Source organism: Drosophila mojavensis, unplaced genomic scaffold (assembly GCF_018153725.1).
Source record: "Drosophila mojavensis isolate 15081-1352.22 unplaced genomic scaffold, ASM1815372v1 contig_231, whole genome shotgun sequence".
Lineage (NCBI taxonomy): Eukaryota > Metazoa > Arthropoda > Insecta > Diptera > Drosophilidae > Drosophila > Drosophila mojavensis.
Window position 1 is genome coordinate 8,294,787 of NW_025318772.1, and position 23,342 is coordinate 8,318,128.

The 23,342-nt window shown below is 41.5% G+C and overlaps 1 protein-coding gene across 3 annotated transcripts in view; it reads left to right on the plus strand.

The window, feature by feature from the left end:
* LOC6575325 (lachesin) overlaps positions 1-9,422 on the plus strand; it is a 148,075-nt gene extending 138,653 nt beyond the window's left edge. For 2 of the 3 annotated variants that reach the window (XM_015167921.3, XM_044007932.1), the window contains 2 exons: positions 8,202-8,246; positions 9,032-9,422. In XM_015167921.3, coding sequence (XP_015023407.1) covers positions 8,202-8,246; positions 9,032-9,150 — 164 coding nt within the window. In that variant the 3' untranslated portion in view covers positions 9,151-9,422. The remainder of the gene's footprint in view (positions 1-8,201; positions 8,247-9,031) is intronic. The other variant, XM_044007933.1, reaches the window with a different exon arrangement.
* The last annotated feature ends 13,920 nt before the right edge of the window (positions 9,423-23,342 follow it).

Genomic DNA, 23,342 nt, shown 5'->3' on the forward strand with positions numbered 1-23,342 from the left:
GGCAGCCGCACAAAATGTAGCGCGCGCGCTTGGCTAACCGTTTTAACCCATGCAAATGACGCATATTTGCCACAGCTACCCGCAAGCCGCAGCTCTCGCCCCATCTCTCTCTCACTCGGTCTCTTTCACTCACGCTCCTTCCATCTCCCTCAAGATCTTTTGACTGCGAAATGCATGCAAATGCGAACGCAGCGAACGGCATTGAATGCCGACGACTCGACAAACAAACGAATAAATATGCAGACAGGCCAAGAGAAATGCGCAATAAACACGCACACACACATACACAGAGCAAGCGAAAGCGAAAGAGAGAGCGAGAGAGGGAGAGGTAGTTAGCGTAACAGAGATGGCTATAGACTGTGCACAAAGCGATACGGCGAAATTAAATCAAGTAAAACGTGCATGCCACACACTCACACACACACGCACACACAGCTGCAGTATCGATGTCACTTGTGCAAAGCGTCTTTCAGCTTTGACAAGTGCACACACACACACACACACACACACACTCACACAGAGAGAGACAGACACACAGGTTGGCAAACGACTTCATTAAGCGGCATTGTAAGGCGCATAGTTCTTGCAACTGCTGCATTGCAACGTTTGCAGCGTTTTGTGGCAAGTCATTGGCGTGCATTGTGCTGATGGAAATGACTTCATTATATTTTCGAAACATAAACAATTTACGCAATTAGCGGCAGGTCATGCAACAGCAATGCCAGCAGCAGCAACAGCAGCAGCAGCAAGGGCTAGAGCAATGCTGGCAATCGTGGCAAGCGCCAACTAATGAGCCTAGAGTGTCATAACTACGGCAACAAGAGTAACAAGAGCAGCCAGCCAGCACGGTTATACCACAATGTCAACAACAATGGCAGCCAATGCGGACAGCAACAACAACAGCAGCAGCAGCAGCAGCAGCAGCAGCAGCAGCAACAGCGACAACACCTAAGCACAACAAGCACACTCGAGCCAAACTGTAGCAAGGACTTGCACGCGCGCACAGCCAACACACTCACACACACATACACGCACACACATACTCACACACACACTCCAACAGATATTAGCAGTTCATTTACCTGGACGACGTGCTCTGCAAGTCGACGAAGCTTGGACAACAGCAGCAATTGCTGGCGCTTCAGCTGTTGCTGCTGCTGCCGCTGCCCCTGCTAGGGCTGCCCCCAGCTCCTGCCACTTCGGCTGGCCATGCCACTAAAAGAAAACGCCAATTGAGTGTCGTGGCCCACAAAAACAACAACAGCAAGCAGCTCACATATGCGCTCGAGTGAAGTCAAACACACTTATTTACATAGTATCTAAGCGAGAGTGAGCCAGCCGAGTCCGAACAGGTGTGTCCGGCTGCGTATGTGTGTGTGTGTGACTACCTCTTGGCCATGTAGCAATTACGAATTACATTTTTCGCAATCCCAAATAGAATTGCGGTGCATTACAGCTCAACATTTTGGCCAAAGCAAATTAGCTGGGCAGCAATGAAAAGAAATGAAGTCAAAAGGTCGAGTATTTTGTGGAATGTGTCTTTTTTTTTTTTTTTTTTTTTTTTTTTTTTTTTGATGCAATGGGTTGAGTAGATAAAAATGAGTCAAGTTGAAGCTGAACGATTACAGAAGTTTAAAAAGTTCATATTGCTATATCAATTATCATATGATCTTCAAGAAGTATCCACTCTATAATGATATTAAAATGATGTATAGGTTCAGTTAACGTCTATAATATGATAGATATAAGGCTATATATCATTCACACTTAATTTAAGATTATTTATCTATAAGAAAATATACAAATTATTTACATTGCCATTACAATTGTCCCGGTCCAGTTTTCAATGGATTACTCTCAAATTGCACTGCAATTTTTGAATAACAATTTTGTCAGCCTTAAATGACAGCAATTCGACCATAAAAAGTTCCATTTTAATGTTTTATGCTGTGGCTCATCTGAGTTTAGCCATGTCCATATATGTTCAGCCATATAAACGCAACGATCAATTGGCCATAGTAAAGCCGCTAAGTGCAGCCCAAGATCAGCTGATGCGAAAAGAGAGCAACAAGCGAAGCGCGTGTTTATGTGTGTGTGTGTGCACTGCATACGTGTGTATAATATCAGTGTTGATTAGTTCGAATAACCGCACAGTACTAGATTCATAAATAGAATTTATTGAATTTAACATATCTGACATAGGTATAAAAGAAATAAAATGAAATTATATGTAAAATGAATAATATAATAATAAAATAATAACCGTTCATTAGTTAACGTTAGACAAATGCGAGTGCTACACACAGATTACAATCCATACAAAATATGTACACAATTTAAAATCCATTCATAATATTTTGATTAGCTAACTTCTCAATTTTCATCAAAATTTAAACACAATAAAATATTTAGCACAAATGAGGTTTATACATACTCGAATTCAGGATATGAGCTAAGGGTGCTGATCAGCCCTAACTCTTAGTCAGCTAGTCTAAGTCACTTCAACTCATATTTCTTATTAGTCTGCTCGAATCCCTTGGACATTCTCCATAATAGCCAAGCACACTTAATGGAAATAACGGTAGTTGATTTTATAGTTCAGATAGCTGGCTATACACATATATACATATCACACAGTTATGGTGTATCGCGCATAGTTATAGTCTACTATATGGATGCCCAAGCATTTCTTAATGTCCTCTTCAAGCGCGTTGACTGTAGAAATAATTGTAGACGGCAGCAGAAATTTATACATCTGTATAGAGTATACATGTGTGTGTGTGCTTATATGTGTGTATGCGTGCAATAATACAAACTCCCAGAGGGCATATTCACTTCGATTTGCCGCAGACACCGTTGGCACGCCCTTTAAGGGCATTTAATTTTTATGACACTTTTTTAATGTACGCGCAGAGAACTGAACTATTTTCATGGCAATAACTGTACGCTGTTGTTGTTGTTGTTGTTGCTGTTGATGTTGTCATTTTGCTGCGTATAAAAGAGACAACAATTGAGTCAACTGAGGTATGCAACTATTTACATCATAGACACACACACACACACACACTCATACACACTCATACCCAGAGATAGAGAAGGTATAGAGGCAAGTAGTTAACGTTAGATACTCACGCTTAGTGTGGCTTAGCTATAGCTCCATATATATATGTGTGTGTGCGCGCGTGTGTGTGTGTTGGGGTCAGAGTGTTGGGCTGTGGGGTCAACACTCTGCACAGCACATGGAGACATAAAAAATAATGCATTTTGTGCACGCGAAAAAATACTCGACATAAAGCAAAAAAAAAAAAAAAAAGAAGAAAAGTTGAAGCAGTAAAAGAAAAAGCGAAGTTAAATAAAATTACACATAAAGTAGAGAGTGTTGGTATGTGTGTGTATTTGTGCTGTTGTTGTTGTTGTTGCTCTGTGTGTGTGTGTGTGTGTGTGTGTGTGGCAAGCAGCTAGCGAATGCTAGAAGAAATATCCAAAAATGAAAGACTCGTTGAAAGTTGCGTAAAAAACTTGCTGAAACTGCCAACTGAGGACCAGTCAGCGATGGCAATAGCAATGGCAATGGCAATACCCAAAGCAACAACAACAACATCAGCAAATAATAAGAAGAAGAAGTAGTGGTAGCTATAGCAGGCGACGCATTCAAAAGGATGACAAAGTGGACCCTTACACTGGCAGCAGGACGCGACGTCGTCTGCTCAGCGCAGCTCAAATTTTCAATTTACTTGTCCAATGTCTGGCTATCTCTGTCACACACCTCTCTCCCTCTCTCACTCTCTCTCTCTCTCTCTCTCTCTCTCTCTCTGTCCCGCTTTGGCTGCTTTTGTGTTGCCGCGGGGAATGCTTTAGCAAAGGCCCCAAACAAACTGCAGCAACAGCAGCAACAACAACAACAACAACAACTTTCATTCCTTTTTCTTTGGCTGTTGCATGTAAGTTGCAAAAGTTTGCCACACACACACAACTATATAAAAACATGTACTATGTATACATTGCTATATACAATGCATATATATGCGCTGGCTAGATGTGTAATGCGAATTCTCGACGTGAATGTTATGTTTATGTAAAGTGCTGCTGGCTCGAGGGGGCCGAGAAGCTGTTGCTGAAGTTTGCCGCAAGTGCTGCTCGCATAACACAAAGGAGATCAGACTGCATTATAATAAGTACAACACACACACGCACACACACACACACACGCATAAGCAGCTGTGGCTGCTTTAAGCTCAACTTTAACTCTGGTCAGCCGGTCATTGCCTTGAGCTATTTGCTAGCCAAGTTAACTACGATTCGGCTACAAGTAAAAAAATAGAATAAAACGGCCAACAATTCACTGCAAATCCGCAATTTAGCAGCGCAGCCAGAAACGCGCCAAATCCTGAACCACAGCACCGCCGCACCACAGAAATTTCAACAACTTTTCAAACCCAATTGGAATACGCTATCTCTCTCTGTCCTAGCTCTGGCTCTGTCACTGCTCCTGTGTATGAGTGCTCTGTATTTATTGCTCAAAATCCAGCCAAAAATCTAACCGAAATACACTGCGAGAGATACTAAAGAAAATGATCAAAAAATATATATAGCTTTCATATACATATATATATATTTTTTTAGCTAAACATATTATATAATATGATAATATTAATATTTATGTTAAACAAAAATAAATAACAAGCGAATGAAAGCCGACTAATTGAGAGTACTCCACTAGCAAATACCCTGCACTTCTTCTTTATATACACATGATAGGCAATAAGAATTTCGATTACTAATTTATTATTATATTTATTTATGTTAAGCAAAATAAAATTAATACAAATAATTTAATTTAATTTCATTACATTATCAGTTATATCGTATATCTCATATATAAATATATTTTTTAAAGAATTTTCTTTCTTGTTTTATTTTTTCAAGTATTTATTATTTGTATTATTGCATAAAACATTTTTCAATTTAATATATAGAAAATAATATTTAATTAATTCATGCTATACACTCAACTTTTACCCAATGTAAACAGTTAAGAGACACTTATGCCCGAACTACTATCTCCTTTATATATCATTAGCTGTTCATCAACTAAACCCAAAACCTCTTCTTTATGCTGAGTTTGATTAAAATTATTAAAAAATACCCAACAAAAATAAATTTATCCATCAGCTTTGCCACACACAACCCTCGTTTCTCTCAGTGTAGGCGGATATCCACCGTGACTGACTGATGTGCATTGCCTTGGGCCAGCTGAGCACCTTCTGTATTCAGGCAGTGCGTGTTGCCAGCTACTTGTTGTTGCTGTTGTTGTTGTTTTTATTGTTGGGAATGCAAATGCGTAGCACCTCTGTCGCTCGCCTCGCCTCTCTCTGCCATAGGCCACTCGATCCACTCAAAAAAAGAGAAACAAATCGCGCAGCAGCGCACAGAAAAAACAAAATATTTGTGCTCCAAAATGTAGCGCTTAAAAATCGGATTTAGCTGATGCACCTATCAGCACACAACTGTAAACTGTCTGTAGGTGTGTGTGTGTGTGTATGTGTGAGTGTGTGAATGTGTCTGCCTGTCTATGTATTTGTCGCTCGACCACAATGCTATTACGTGAATAGCGCGCTCGCCCGCTCGAGCACAAAAACCTATTTCAGGACCCCCCCGGCCGTAGCATTTCTGGGGCAGGTGCTGAAATGCGGCCGCTGTGGCAAATGCAACGTGGGCATGTTGCTTGTTTAGCGCAACGCGAAACCTGCATCATGCAACGCGCAACGCACAACGTGCATCGTGCAACGTGCAACGTGCAACACACCAAATCACAAGTGACGTTATGGTCTGTGCCACCAAACCGCAGGCAATAAAAGACGCAATGACAGTCGATGCCAATGACATCCAGTGACGGAGCGACAGCTCCAGCATTAGCCCCACTGGATGCACACACACACACCGACACACCAACACACACACACGCACCTGTTTTCATTAGAAAATTCGTTGGCATTTGACTGGCGCCACAATTGACAATTTGGCCGTAGTTTATGCGTGGAGCACGCAAATTTATATGCTAATTTGATGCGTTTGACGGGCTTTTGCCCAGCTTTTCTTTTTTTTTTCGCGAACTCTCTAAATTGAGGCTTTTAAGGGCGCTGGCTGGCAGGGGTTGCCGGTGGCAAGTAGGCTGAATTTATAGTTCTGTTGCAACAGCATTTCTAAATTGAACGTGTCATGTTTTGAGGCAGCAGGAGCAGCAGCAGGAGGAGGAGAAGGAGGAGGCAGCAGCCCAGATGCCTCAATAGATTAGCTGTTCTGTTAGCAAGCACTATGCTGCAACAGCATGCAACACACACACACACACATACACATTCACTTACATATCCGACTGTCCGGCTGTCCGTCCGTGTTGTTGTTCGTCTATTAAAAGTGTCAGCAAATGACTTGAACATGTGCGCCGCAGCAAATGAGAACACGTCAAGGATGTCAGTGGCTGCCGGTGCTAAGGACTGCCAGCTGCCTGCCTGCCTGCCTGCCTGCCTGCCTGCTGGCTGCCTGGTGGCTGACTGCAAAGAGGCTGCCTGCCCGGCTGCATGGCCGGCGCCGTAGTCTCTGACAGCTACACATTCAATGAGATTTGTATGTTTTAGATAATGTCGAACCAGTCGTTCTCCAACTCAGCCGGGGGCTCATAGAAAAGCGAGCCACATCAAATATGAATAAGTTTTGAACGCTCATCGCACACTATCTCTCATTGACAGCTGTCGTGTAACAGTTTTGCAATAAGCACACACACACACACATACACATGCACAGCGACAGTGCACTGTGGGTCAAATTGGCGAAATTGACATTGGCAAATATTTTATGAGAGCAAAACTAATTTTGAGTTTTATTTAAGTTTTTTTAAGTTTAAGGCGAAAAGAGCAAACAAAAATAAGCTAGGCAATTATTATTATTATTATATAATTATTATTTAACTCTTCCAGTTGGCATTTTTCTTTATGTCGCGATAAGTAAACGAAGCGATAGCTGAAGCATTGCAAAACTAAAACTAGGCGATTTATTTGATTTAATACAAAAAATCAATTTATTTTAAAGGCAACTAAAACAACACTTTCCCATCAATTCATGACTTGCTTGAAAATAAACACGCTAAGTTCGAAGAAAATGCTGCAAGTCTTCTAAAAAGCCTAGACTCAGACGAACCCAAGTAATATCTATTACTGAAGCGTAATCTTTATATATATCTTTACATATCAGCTTAAAGTATATTAGAGCAAGATATTTGAGCTCATCTAAAAACGGAAAATTAAATTAAAATTAAGAATTGACTGAGGGCTTGGTCTTGGCAAATATCAAATTAAATTCAAGTCAAAAGCTCTACTCTAAATTATTGTTATTATTGCACATATAAATATAGTTACTATTTTCTGCCTTTTTTTTCTTGAGCTGAACACAAAAGATTTGCTTCCTTCTTTTTTGCTCGCGTGCAGCTTAGAAATGTCCCACAGTGCTGGTTGTTGTTGTTGCTGCTGCCAATTGGAGCTGAACCGGCTTGGAGTTTCATTAAAAGCCAGCTGTTGGCCGGATCAGTACAGGCTGTTGGTCTCTTGGGCTGTTGGGCTATTGGGCAACGTTGCCTTGGCTATTGAGCGCATGCATTTAACCTGGCCAGGTTCAGAGCCAGCCAACTGTGGTCCGGCCGCGCCGCCGCCCCCGCGCGGCTTTAGCGCTTGGTTTCTTTTACTTCTGGCCGGCTGAGCAGCCAATTGCAATTGGCAACGATGTCGCCAGGCGGCAGAGCTCAGCAGTGCACAGCACGTTCCTCGAGGCTTTAATGGCAAAATGTTCATTTGTCATTATTGACAGATGTCGCACGTTTGCCATTTTAATTGGCGGCTTACACAAAATGAGCAGCAGCCCAGTCAGCCAGACAGTTGGACAGTTGGACAGCCGGACAGCTGTCCAGCTCAGCTCAGCTGCCAGTCAGCCTGAATGTCTCAGTTGGCCGAATTGCGCAGTGCAGCGAGAGCACGTTAATGATTTATCCTGCGGTCAAATATTTGATTTGAAAGTCAGCTTAGCCATCGCATTTATCTTCTTCATTTTTGGTTTGGTTAATTGCACCTACTTACGACTATCGTGTACTATCGCAACTATCGCTAACTACTTTTCCTATGACTGATCCAACTACACACACATATCAATTACAGATGTTCTTGTCGATTTGTCCACATTCTTAAATCACGGTCAGTCAGGTCAGTCTCTCTCTCTATCTCTCTCTATCTCTGTCACTCTGGCTTTCCTCTCTCTTTCTCTTTTTCTCTCTCTCTCTCTCTTTCTCGCCTTTATTTGCCTATTTATATTTGCATGGTCCATAGTTTTTTGGTTTTCATATGCATGCGCTCCATGAAGAAACTCAATATTTGCGATAAGCTCACAGCTTCTCTAAAAAAAATCTAAATAAATAAATAAAAATCTCAATAAAAAGCAAATATATATATATACATGTGTGTGTCTTTCTCCCTCTCTCTATGTGTGTGTGTGTGTGTGTGCGAATTTGCAGTTTACCAAGCACTTTGTGGCTACAAATTTATTTCCTTTTCTGTTCAATTTGCATTGCTTTCACAGCACAAAAAAAATGTCTATAAAATCTGATAAAAAACATAGAAAAAAGCTAAAAACGTTTTAAATGGATAACAAGAATTTATATTTACATATATGTGTGTATTTCAGTGGGTGTGTGTGTGAATGTGTGTGTGTGCTATTTTTTGAAAACCCATCGGCAACATTTGAAACGTTGCAACCTGCATGAGTCCTGCCATTTTTTTTCAGCGCACAATATTGAAAAACTAATACACACACATGCACAGCCACACCCACACACACACACATGCACATGAAATGCAATAGAGATAACTGCATATATGAACTAATGATTGAATTTGCTTTCGCATATATTTATCTCTATATCTTTGCTTTACGCTCTATTTTGGTTTGGCGCAGCAATTAAACATTTTCACATTTCCCCCCGATTTTTCAGATAACGAGATGCGAGATCTGAGCGTGACCTTCTATGGCAGCGGTGCGGTGAATCGGCAGCAACTGAGTCTGGTCACACTGAGCGGCGTTACGCTAATGCTGAAGCTGATTCTCGCCTAGATCTGAGCTGAGCAATTGGTTTGCACACTTTGGATTTAAGTAACGAATTTCACCGCCAATAGCATTACTAAAATGGAACGGGTTCTCTTCATTTGTTTGGTATGCATGGAAGTGGGCAGTGGGCAGTGGGCGTGCCCCCAGAAAATAAGTAAGAAAACAGTAAAAAAGTAAACAGAAACAGATTAAAGACAGCTGCTCTAGTTGTAACTTAGCCTAAGTCAAAGCAGAAAAAAAAAACGTAAAAAAAAAACATTTTTCTCAAAACTCCAAACTCTCAATTTTTGCAATTTCTCAGAACATTTCAAAGCATTAAACAAAATGAAAAACCAAAGAAACAAAATGGAACCATATAAATATATATATATATATACATTATATATATATACGATACAATCAATGTCATAGCATAAGCAACTGTTCATACTCTCACACATACATACATATATAGACACACACACACACATACTCATGCATATATATCTTTACATTACAGCACTCTAAATTCCAGTGTAAATAGATTTTATTGCATACTTTTAGGCGTAGGGAAAAACTGACAAACTGCACCAAAAGAAGTTGAAAAAGCATTGCAAACTTGATGAATTATAAATATTGAAAGATACACACAAAGAGACACACACACGCACAGCCATACATATAACTTTGCTTGAGTGTGTGCGTAACTAGCAAATAGAGTACATCTATCTAGCGTCTAGACTAAACTTAAATAGTATCTTGTATGTGTTAATGAAATTAACATGCCAGTGCATAGCCAATTATTCGTAATCGACAACAACTTTGTGTATTTATTTGCGCATAAATATATATCCAAATACATTTGGTTGGAATACCCACAATGCTAAATGCGTATCGCAGTTTTTTCTAGCTTTTTGCCATTTTGGATGTCTGTAGTAGTAAGTAGCCTAAAAATAGAAGAAGACAAAGCAAAGCAAAACAAAAAATATACCAAGCGACATAGTAACTTAAGCTCTTTGATTTCTACATGTAAATTACATAAATACACACACACACACAGACAGTCACATGCACACAGCCATAGATACATAAATAGCTTTGTATGACATAAGTGTAAATAAATTAGTAAAGGAAATTTGGAGCTGAAGCCGCCAAGGCCAAGGCCAAAGGCAAATCCAAATCGAATACATTCGCATATACATTAAATAAATATATATATTTATATTTAAATATTAGCAAATTTGTGACGTCATCAAGTTGTCATGCAAACAGGGTGCGTGCCAGTTTGATTTACTTTCAACTCTTCCAGAATTACTTTTTCGTTTTGTACATAAAAATGCACCAAAGATAAATACAATTATCTAGATATACGTATATACATACATATACATATATACATATGTATGCAACGTAAGGCGAATAAAACATGTTGCATAGGCACCCGTTTAGGTTCTTTATTTATGTCACAGGCACCCTGTATTTTAATTTTTAGCAAATTTCTCAAAGCTAGGCAAAATATTAAATATAGTCAAAGGACATACAGAACATAAATTATGATAAATTTAAAGCAGCTGTTGCTTAAAATAAATATTAAAATAAAAAACAAACAAAAACCAAAATGGAAAAAAATGAAAAAAAATTAAGTGTAAACACGCAAATTGATTTACAAATAAGAAAATAAATAAACAATTTACTCAAAACACAGCTTTTAAAACATTTGATTAAAAAAGTCATTCGCCTGGACGAAGCCAACAAAAACACAAAAATCAGAAAATATAATATAATAAAAAAAACTAAATTAAAATGGAAAATATAAAAGAAAAGTGTATGTTTAATTCAAACTCATGGCCAAAATGCAGCAAAAAGGGCAAGGCAAACGTATTTATAATTATATTAAAATAAAGCATCACACAACCACATATATATGTATGTATATATATATGCATATATGTATATATATTTGCAGTTTCTGTTCGAATATGAAATTCTCCCTTATCCCGCCCCGATTCCCACCCAAAACTCCATTTTTGCTTAGTGCCCACAATGAGTATATACACACACATATATATATATATAGTATATATATATATATGCTATAATGATGTTCTATGTATATGTGCGTTTATATGTGTAATTTAATATATAATATATACATTTAGTTATAAAATTGTATTTTTAGTTAATGCTAAAACAGAAACAAAAACCAAAACCAAAAAACTTAATGTGTAAAATTCGAAAGATACTTTCCCGATCAACAGATTCTCAGATCCACAGATCTAATTATAATCCACACCAACAACAAACAACAAAAACAACAACAAGAACAAATTGAAAACATTTTCTGCATTCAATGTATATGTGACTAGATACGTACTCCTATGTATATGTAATATGTATATTTGATTATTTTGTAAACATTTTTCAAACAACAACTACATATAAATAAAGTCTATATTAACATATAAATGTATACAAAAGAGATATTTCAATGTAGTCAATGACGTTAATCATAAGTATTTTCTAAAAAGACAAAAGTGAGTATATATGCCTATATATTGTATAATATATAATATATTATAGTGAATGCTGTGAAATTTGTAATTCCTTTATGCCTCTATTCATTGGTTCCTCGTAAGATCTAAAAGTTAGCAAGTTTCCTAGTACAGTTGATGCCTTTATGATCTGATAGGGCACCGCATTATTCTATAAATAATATAATGTAATACGTTCCTGAGCTCCCTTAACAACGGCTCCAATTTTCTCGTTCAGACGGATTCGATCGAAAGGCTTGCAGTTAATGTAAATAAACTGGGTTTATTCTTACAGTTATTTTCATAGTGGCACTCACTGGCAGCATCTCAACTCAAGCCGAACTACCTATGAAGTGGCTCATCTTAAAAATTACAGTTTTTTTTTTTCATCTCTCCCTCTTTTATTTTTTTGAGCTGAGAGCTTCACTGATTCATACATCTCGCTGCGATTTCTATGGCATTCGTGTTGAGGAGCTGAGATGAAAACTTACTTTTCTTTATTTACACAAACTCTTTAGTAGCTCGCTCACCTCTATTCTATGCGATGTGTGTGTGCGTGTGTGTGTGTGAGACAGCAAACGTGCACGAGAAAAAGGACGAGTCTTTCATGGAAATGGGAAATGGAAAAGTTTTGCATGATGGGGAACAGCGAGCATGTGATGGGGCGATGGACGGTGGGCGTGGCAAAACTTTAAATGGAAAATTTGACAGGCGAATATAACGTTTATTTAAATAGGAGCACATAACTGTATGGACAGCACTAGGGCAAGGCGAGGCGGGGCGTGGCAGGTGGGCCGACGGTGCTTGTACAAGCTGTTGACAATGGCCAGGCCAGGCTAGACAGCCAGGCAGGTGTAATATATGCATAACAAACACACACACACACACACACATACACACGCACACTCATTCACTCACTAAATACAGCTGCTGGTTGAAATTGAAAAGTTGCTCGAACAAGTTGCAAACATAAAAATAAAACCCACACGGCATAAAAACCAACAAAATGGCCTCAGCAAATTCTGTTGGCATAATATTATTGCCGGGCTAATTTGAGTCGAAAGCCCGGACGGGTTACCATCGGTTTCGCCTCGTTTCGCCACGTTCGCTGTTCCGCTTTGCCCCGTTTTGCAAGGTGCAAATGGCATAAAATAACCTGCGCCAAAAAGTAGGCAACACAAAGCGGACAACAAGTTGCACCTGAACCCAAATATGCCTACGTGCCGCAGCGCGTATATTGAAAGCGAATGCGACCGAGAATGTATGTGAATGCGAGTGTGAGTGTGAGGCGAGCATGGAATGCAAAAACATGCCAACATCGTGTGTGTGTGTGTGTGTGTTGAGATGTGCGCAGGTGTGTGCGTGCGTGTGCTCAGCTCATTTCCGGGCATTGTTTTTCGCCAACAACGGCAGCAACAGCAGCAGGAGCAGCAGCTGTGCTGTTTTTACGTTATGAGCTACTTGTTGTCCCCATGCGCAGCCAAACACACACACACACACACACATCCAGGCTCCATCCAGTGCTGCTTGTGTGTATATGTCATAATGCATTATGGCAACACGAACAACACTCGACAGCTGTGTGCGTGTCACACATACACACAGCGACCACTACATAAATATTTGCATATGAAATTTATTATGCTAAAAATAAGCCAAGATTTAAAAGCGAGTGCGAAATAAGGCCAACTTAGCTGGTCCGGGCCGGGCCAGGCCGGGCCAGAGGCTGGCTGCATAATGAAGCCAGACGCGCGCTTCTCGGCGCTGCGGCAGCAACAAATGTCATGACATCTTCAGCAGCTCCGCCTCCCGGCGAGCCACATCAGCCGCATTCACACCTCACCAACTGAAGCCTATTTATGTGACATGGCAAGCGACTCGGTCGCCGTTGCCGTTGCCGTTGCCGTCGCCGTCTTCCTTGCAATTTGAGACCCTTTTGTGCGGCCGGAAGTGGGTCACATATGCAGGCAGCTGCAGTTGAACTGCAGGCGAAGACAAAGCACAAGCATGCCTGTAATTAAGACCGCGGCCACAACTTCCCCTCGCCTTTGCGCTCAACGAATGGGCACAGCATTTGTGCCACTCGAGTGCCGCCGCACCACTCGAATCGCCTCGCCTTGTATTTGCGACTCATATTTCTGTGGCCCCGGCGCAATTTCTGTATAAATTAACTTCAGCTTTAAGCGGCTTTTGAGGAAGCCTGCGCTCTCTCTCGATCTCCCCCTCTCCCTCTCTCTCTCCGGCCAGCTGCCAACTTGTTAAGTGTTTGGCCAAGACGCGCGTAATGCGTTTATCGGAAGCTCGAAACATTTGCATGCTTTTAGGCGCGCCAGCCCAGCCCAGATGCAAATCTAAAAAGATTGCAAATCCCAGGGATAAGCCAGGAGTCCTGCGAAAAGCAGCTAAATTATGTATGCTGGATATACAGAGTTTTTCTCTTTTTCATCAAATCTATTTTCAATAGATTTGAAAATAGTTTTCTATAGCAAATCAGTGGATTTGTGTGTGGGTAAGAGTAGAAGGATATGAGTGATAAGCAGCTAAACTTCAACTGCTTGGACTTAAAATTATTGAGATATTTTTTATTCAGAAAATTCAGGTAAGAGTCAAATCAATGTAGCAAAATCCACTTACAGCTGGAGCGAGGTAATCCAATTTGTTTCTTTTCGATTTTATTTTTATTTGATAAAGTATTTACAGATTAGTATCCTGCTGGCTTTTGGAATATTTTATCTCAACAGAAATTCATAAAAATATTTGTTTGTAGGCAATGGAAGATAATGATTTTGGATCATGACACGATCCAAAAGTTTTTCTTAGTAATGTCTGAATGTTGCTGAAGTTAACAAATATCAGTTCTCTCTATAAAAATATTCTTTTACAAAATGAAAAACTTATATATTATATATATGGTCCAGACTTGAGTCTGTAGTCATTGTGGGCATTGCAAGCGAGAACTTCTCGTTTCAAATCTTTAGATCAACTAACAGAAAATTTGTTTGTAGCTTCGAAACCCGTCAGAAATTCTTTCTATGATTGTAGGATTCAGATTAATTCTGAATTATATAGAAGTGATAGCACTAAGCGCGGCATATCAGGCATTATTTTACTCCACAGAACTTGAGAGCTTTAAAGTTTATTGAGCTTGAGCTCGAGTGCAATCGAATGGAATCCAGGCATATATTTTCGTTGCAATTGAGAAAAATGATATACACCACTAGACCTTCAGAGTTCTCATTAATTTAATATTCAAAATCAAATTATCGGCGCAGATAACACTCTCTTAATAGAACCTCAAATCTTCCACAAAATTGCTTTAAATGGCCAGATCCGAATATCCAAAGCTGTTGCTCGACAATTTCCTCAGTTAAGATTTTCGCCTTTGCGAATTAAGCCAACAATCGCTCTCAAGCACAAATAAGCTGCATGGCTTGCCACTGCTAGAGCTGGGAGTAGCTGCGTCTGCTCTGCTTCTCTTCAGTATGCGCGTCATCTTAATCCGTTTCACAAGAGAGCAACGGCAAAACAGAAACAGTCGCTCAGCGGGTGGGCGCTGAACGTCACGAGTGACTGGCACTTCCGCTCGCCACGCCCATGCACCCACCCCGCCCCACTGTTCGTGCTGGTGCAACAAGCAAATGCGCGTAACAAGTGCCACTCAAGCTGCGTCCCAGGACGAGAGGACGAAAGCCATTTAATGTGCTGCCACAGCGTCGGCCATTTATACTCATATGTCGCGAATGTCCTTTGTCCTCTGTCCTCTGTCCTCTGTCGTCAGTGTCCCTTGTCGCCTGCCGGCGCTAAGCAGCTACTTTAATTCATAATGCATGCCCGACTGCAGCGACAGTCGCCTGCAAAAGTCGTCAACGGCTGCTGTCAGCTGCTGGCGAACTGATAGGGCTTCGGCCGGCCCCATCATCCATCAATATGCGGCTCAACTATGGGGGCTTTTCCGCTTCATATACATACATATTTCATTAGTGCATTTACTGCACTCGCCTTTGTCTTTAAAGCACAGCCGTTGCATGCCCGAATGTTAATTAAGACAACTAATTAAGCTGATTAACCAAGGCACAAAGTGAATGGCGCTGGGACATCAAAAGCATACCCTACTCCCGGGGGCATCAGTCGGGGTGTTTGTGCTCCGACAGTTGCCTCGCACGCAACTGTTCAAGCCTCCGAACCTCAAACATCTCCCGAGGCAGAAGTGTGAAAAGTTTAATAGCCACGCCCAGACTGCCAGACTGCGCTAGTGCATACTACAATTGCCACGCCTACTTCTATATACTCTCCATGTTTTTGAGCTATGCATTTCAACTTTCAGTACTCTGGGCAGGGTATTTTAAAGTTGAGCACATTTAATTCAAATGCTCTCAAGCTATTGCACATGTTTTGTAGAAAGTTTTAATAGAAATGGGCAGCATAGTTGGTAGAGTAATATAGAGTATATAGAATAAAGAGCACAGGTTGAAAGATATACATATATGGTAGATCTCTCACATCTTTGACTGTTGTTATTGTCATTTCTGTAAGATCGATGAATATCGTAACTTTTGGGCTTTCAATTTAATTCTTTTCTCAATTAACAATTCTTAGAAAAAAAGGGTATCTCAGCATTGTACATTGCCATTTCATTTCATTCCTAACTGCAACACGAGCAGCAAATGACGTTGCCAATTATTTATAATGCTGCATTTGTTGTTGCCCTGGCTTAGGCAAGTGGCATGTGGTCTCGTTTCATCTATTGTTTGCCTTTAAAATTGGAACAACGTTACGTATACGTAATAACATTTATAAATACGCCTAACAACCTGCACTCACACACACACACACACGCATACACAGACATCTACTAGTATTGATGTGCAGCTAATGCGACCCCTGAGAATGACCGGGCAGCAGTCAATGCAGCAACAGCAGCAGCAGGAGCAGCAGCAGCAGCAGGAGCATCAGCAGCAGCAGGATGCCAGCCAACAGCCAACAGGCAACAGCCAACAGCCAGCGGCGCTAACGAGCGATGCCTTGGAGAGGCCGCCGCTTGGCTGCAATTGTTGGCAAAGCTGAATGCCAAAGCAAATAGCAGCACAGGGAAATGGCTGCAGGGGCAGAGAGTGTGGCAAGGATCTGGCCAGCTGAAACTAAATGGAAGTGCACCAAAAAAAAGGAACCCTATGAAAAAGTTCGTTGCAACAACAACATCAACAATAACAAACAGCAGCCAAATCAGAAAATCCGATTTGCATGGATTTGTTGGTTTTCTTTTGTTGTCGCTGGATCCTAGCGCGCTGCCGCCGTCCATGTTGTTGCTATTATGCTGCAAACTATTGAAATTGTTGTTGTTATTGTAGTAGTTCCTGCTGATGTTGTTGTTGTTGACTTTGTTGTTTTTTCTTAATGTCTGCTCAATAAAAAGTGTTGCCATCGTTTTCTGTTCTGCGCTTTGGCTTGTTTCTTGTTGCATGCCCCCTCGCCATATTTAAATACCCTGTAGGGTATATACCCATAGGGTATAAGCACATACATAGAAATGCATTAGCGATAAGGACTCGATCATGAGATACAGCTCAAGCCTCTCCATCTTTCACAGCGAAACTGAAATCTGATAGTAATGTATCCTATGTATTTGAAATTGATCGATAAATGTCAATTTTTAAAAGTAGGACATATAGAATATAGATCGGCTACATCGATCAGTAAGAGAAGTTATTACTCGAGACTTGTCGAACATCGGTGTCTATCTCAGAAGGCGTTGAAATTCGGCTAGTAAGATGTCGACATAAATTTCGAATTATAATTTATCGATATTTATCGATTTTGAAATTGAAGTTGTAAGACTTCTTTATGGCTTATTTTGGCCTTTGAGATGACTTTTGCTTCACATACCCAATAGATAAACCTTCAACTTCTGCTCAGCAAATCGTCCCACACTTACAGCATATCTTTCAGTCAGTCAATTTCCATTGATTGTGCCTTGCATCCTGTTTCCTTTTCTATTTCGTATTACTTTTATTTTGCATTTGTTTGTGTGTATTGTTGTTTCTGGTAAATTGTGTTTTCCCTGTTCATTCATTCGTTGGTTAGATTTTGCACCTCACACTCGGCGCTGCCTAAACTCCCGTTCTCCAGCGCCAATGCCACTACCACGCCCACACCCACTTCCACGCCCACACTCATTGCCAATGGCCCCGGCGGGTGCTGCATTTGCTAGCAACAGAATTTTTCAGTGATTTTACATGTAAGCATCCTTCTGAGCTGTGGCATGTCCGCAATTGAAGCAGCAGCAGGAGCAGAAGCAGGAGCAGCTCCCGCTGCCAGGCTCATGTCCTCGAGTGCTGGTCCTTCATGACTGTTGTTTTTGCCTTCGTTGTTTTCGCTTTTTCATCTTCTCCTTTACTCTATATGTTTGTCCTGTTTGATTTTTTATATCGCTCTGTCTGCTGACCCCGAGTTGGCTGTTGCCAGCGTCAACGAAGTTGTCATTTTCGAATGCTACATGCCACATGCCACATGCCACATGCTACATGCTACATGCCACATGCCACACGGCGAAAATCGCCCACTCTGCACTTCAGTTGCCAATTGTTCGATTTCATTGCACATTGTTGCGCATTTTTCGCTAAACTCTCTAGTGTTTTACAGCTGTGTGTGTGTGTGAGTGTGTGCCTTACAGTAGTTTCCCTTGTACAATTATGTAATCTACATAATTCTTCTTCTTCAGTTTGATTTTGTCTCATGTAGCTCATGTCAACATTTCCCACAACGCTTATGCCGCCCGATCCTTGTGGCCAGCTCTTGAATTGATACAGCTCGCCCTTTCGCCCGAAACCAGACCCAGCCCCGGCCAGCCAGGCCCCGCCCACTTTTGGACTACCTCTTTTCCGCATTTGTTATTGTGCTTGTGCTCTGCCCGGCAGTTGCTTACTTCACTTGTTGCTTGTTATCATTGCCGCCAAGTGCTGGCAGCCGCAGCATAACCACAGCTTGTGCCACTCCCATAGACACCCACTTACACAGACACACACACACGCACACTTACAGCCACATCCAAAAATATTTAAGCATTTTAAGAGTGCTTTAGTTGAGAGCAGCCGCAAAGCGTATACCCTGTAACAAGTTATACTCTCCGAAAAAAACATAACAAGTTGAAACATGAATTACTGTAAGCTGGGAAACACGCGTTGATTATTGAACAGCTTTATTAAAATTTTATTCTTTAACAAAGAGGATGATTTCTGCAATCCTTCAAAATCTTAAGATATACTGCAAGGGGTCAGGATATGAAATCGATTTTGTATTAACTATTTATAAGCCTATTGCTTATAGAAATCGACATTCAATTTGTCAACTTTTATGTTTCCAAGACATTGAAGTACATAAAAGATCGATAAATATCGATTTTTTTTAAATAAATGATTCGATAAAGTATTTCTTTTGATTTGATTTTTTCTTTTGTTAAATTTTGAATGAATGCCCACTGATCAACAACTGCTCCATGATAATAGAGGGAGACCTCGCACCCTGAATGCATATTTCCAATTTATGTATGAATGCCGTCTGCATTAGCCTCATTCTCTAATACATTCTTGAAATGCGTACAGGGTATAAATGCGAGCGAAAATAAAAGTCCAGCACACAGCCAGCCCAGCCCACCTTAGCATGTGTTTGCCTTCCGGCTGCTGGCAGCTCGAGCTCGGGCTGGAGTTGGAGCTGGAACTCGAGTTCGAGTTGGGCCCACTGCTGGAGCGACTGACTTTACACATTTTCAATGAGTTAATGCGTGTGTTTTGATTGCGGCAGCTGCTTTGTGCTACCGGCAATGGCGCCCCGTTCTGGTCGTGATCCCGGAGAACAGGCAGTCGACTTCATGCGGTGCATGCATTGTCAGCTGGCAATCGCATTATTATGCGCATTGCTCGCATTATGGCCAACTCAGAAGTGCGTCCAGCGAGGGCTAACAATGCCCTCAGTTAGCAGCAGCAGCAGCAGCAGCAGCAACACGATAACGAAACCATAATCCATCATAAGTTGAGTCAGCGTTCTCCCTCTCTCTCACTCTCTCTCTTCCCCTTTTCTGTTGCTCATTTGCGCCTTGTGCCAGCTACAACGGGGCTTTTGTTTCCAGCTCAATCGGTGTGTGCTAGGATTGTGTGTGTATATGTGTGTGTGTGTAAGCCAATTGTTGAATGAAAATCCATTTCATTTTAACATGTTGGCCACAATTAGTGCACATCCAGCAGCGCTGGCACTGGCATTGAAGCTGGAGCTGGAGCTGGAGCTGGAGCTGGCTTAATCCCCTCGCCCACACAGGTCATGCGGCTCCTGTGCCTTGGCCAGGACATGCATGCAAGGGCCTCCTCACCGTGTCCTGACTCGGCTGTCGTGGCCGTATCTGAGCGCTGTCAGGCAGCTGCCAGCTGAAGTGGCATTAAGATCGTTTGGCTTCGCTGCCGGACTTGGTTGCTCCTCCTTCTCTGGATGATTTGTGTTTTTTATGCAGGATTCACCCGTCGTTAAGCGCGCTTGGCTTTAATTTGCCAGAGGCGAGCCAGAAGGTTTGCCCGCAAAATGGCTCAATTTAGCGGCTTTCAAAAAATTGCAGTCTTATGCCAAATAAATATAAACAAAGTGCAACAATTTTCTAATTACAAAGTCGTCTGTGTATACATGTGTGTGTGCGTAGTCTCGTAGTGTGTGTGTGTGTGTGTGTGTGTGTGCGTGAGTGTTGCTCGGCACGCAAGCGAGCAAGCTGCTTCGCCTCTTGTTGGCCCTCTGGCGCATTAAATTAATTAAAAAATAAATAAAGAAAATCCGAGAAGCTTATAAAATTGTTAAGAAAATTCCAAGCGGGTGTAAGCGACTCGCAGATGTACTACAAGATGGCAAAAGCAGCATGGAGTGAAAGAGAGAAAGACAGTTATTCAATCTATAGCTTATAACCTGAATATATCACTCATTTACAGACCGGGTATGCACGACTATACAAATGCATGTAGAAGCAACTCTCTATTCTGCCTCAGACATGCAGCTTGACAGCTTGACAGCCAGCCGTAGCTACTCCCTCTGCCCTCTCCTCGAGAGTGCTACAAAGTACTTGGTGGCGCAGCAGGGGCGTGGCCTGGCCGAAAACTGCAAATTAAGAAAATGCAGCACACGACAAAATCGAATAAACAGCAAACCCCAACTAGAGGGTGCTCGAAGGGGGTGGGGAGGGGGCGAGTGCAAGTGCATGCAACTGCAAATTGAAACGATGTCAGAGCGTGCCACGCCAAGCGGCAAGACCCTGCGCCATGCCCCATGCCCCCAGCCAGGCAGCACCACTCCAAGCCGCGGCAGGCACGTGAGGTCAGGTCGCTCGTTCATTAATCAAAACAATTAACGAGGCCGCATTTGGGCGACGTTTCCGTTTTTTGTGAAGTGCCCGCACGTAAAGCCGACGGAAGGCAATGCGAAAAAATAAATAAATAAAAATATTATCAGAAATAATGAGGCGACTTATTAAGCCTTGCACCGCCCCTAATGCGCCAGGGCAAGAGGCTACGCAGCTCAAGAGCTGGGCAGCGAGCGAGAGCTAGAGAGCGATAGCAAGAGTTAGAGTGAGAGGGAAAGTGAGGCTAGCTCTGCCCTTGGGCCATGCTGGCTGGCAGCTCGCTGCTGTGATATATCAGTCGAGTGCCATAACAATAAGCAATTTGTCAAGCACATTGGCCACAGCCTGTCCCGCGTCTGGGAGCGGACGAAGCGATGCGTCGCCACGCGGTGCCACTTATGGCAGGAAAACATAAATTTGACGGCAAGCTAACCGAAAAGGGGGCGTGGCAAGTGGAGCACATCTCCGCCTCCTGCACTCGGCAGCCCCCCGCTGCTGAGCGCATGAGTAATGGCCAGCTGTCAGGCTTGCATTTATTCAGGATATTGCCGTCGCCTGAATCGTAAGCTCTCCAAAAGATGACGCCAACAATGAACTGCTTTGATTTGACGCACAATAGCCAAGTGGCGTCCCACTCCCCCTCTGACTCGCTAGCTCCCTCTGCTGATGCTGCTGCTGCTGCTCACGTATGCAGTTCATCGATCAAAGTGCATATTGAATGCTGCCTAGGCAACTGGGCAACATATTGAAATATCCCTACTAAACGCAACCAAAACTTCATTACTTTGGCTTCCTGCTGGCACACGCACACATACAAGGACACGCACACGCACACGCGCACACACATAGACAGCAGTCAATGTCACTCGTCAGCAAAATCTGTTCAAACTGCAAATGAAAGCAGGTGAGCTAGGCTTAGTCTAAGTCTCAGCTCTTGGGCCGAGAGATTTTGTCGAGACAATTCAAAGTTGTTAAATAGGTCTAAGGCTAGAAAACTCAGAAAGACTTTCATTAGGCAGATAATTCATTGAAAGTGCAAAGTGGACTAAAACAGTTAACTGATTTAGCCTTTTAGGCTCTCTGCTAAATTTAGCCTTTCGTTTTATGAATTGATTGTTAATTAGGGTAGATGTATTATAAGAGGGAAATGATTTTCTCATTATATATAGTCCTTATATAGGAATATTAACAAATTCGTTAGCCTATTCCGCAATACTTGGTCAAACTTAAATAGCCAGGAGAAACGGATGATTCCTCGCTTTGATTTCCACTGATAATGAAAGGAAGCATTCGTTGTTCCACGGTGCAGCTGCAGCTGTTGTTGCATTGTTGTCTTTGGCCTCTGCCTCGATGTCCCTGTTGTCCTTTGCTGTTCGCTTCGTTTATGCAACAATTAAAATTCGCAATGAGCGTGATTGTAAATTAAAAAGATTAAAAGAAATATACATATAGATACGAGAGATGGGCGTGCGGCTTATTTGTATGTTTCCCTTTTGACTGCAACGGCAGCTCGAGTAACCAGGTGTCCGAGTATGACAGACCATCAAATACCCAGGACGAAGCAATATATACTATATGAGAAAATATATTAATACAAACTAAATTTTTTGTAAATTTATATATGTTAAATATGTACTTGTTGGCTGAAGGCAGGATTGACAAAATATACCAAACTATAGAATACCCATGCCTAAGTATAAAAACTACGTATAGTAACACAACTTATTCTCTTTTGGATATCTATGCATTCCCTTTGGGAATTGATGGAAAAGAGTGAATGCGAGAGGGGTAGACAGAGAGAGAGAGACTAGGCTGCACTGTTAAAGAGTGACAGATTATGGCAAACCCATATCAAATGAAAAGAGAATGAAATAAATTTAAAATTTACTCTATAAGCAATCGTCTTTTTAATATATTCTTGCAATTAGTGTAGAGAGAGAGAGAAAGAGAGAGAAACAACGACTATGTTGTACTCAAACATTCCCATATTGTGTACAGACTGTCTGAGTTTTGGAATCGTGTCTATGATGTAATTGTTCATTCTATACCCAACTTGCGATATAGCCTGATAAACTACAAATTTTAGATCCTGTCACCAAAGTACTGCACATGCAATATACCCCATTGAGCCGCCTTCACTGGCAGCTCGTAAAATATGCGGCGAATTTTATTTATGATTTCCGTTGATAAATGTGCACAGCCCCAACACACGGAGTATTTATATAAAAAATATTAAAAAACACATGTAAATACAGTAGCCAGGCAATGTTGGTCTGGAATATACCCTGTAAACCAATAGCCAGCGGCAGCGCATATTGTTT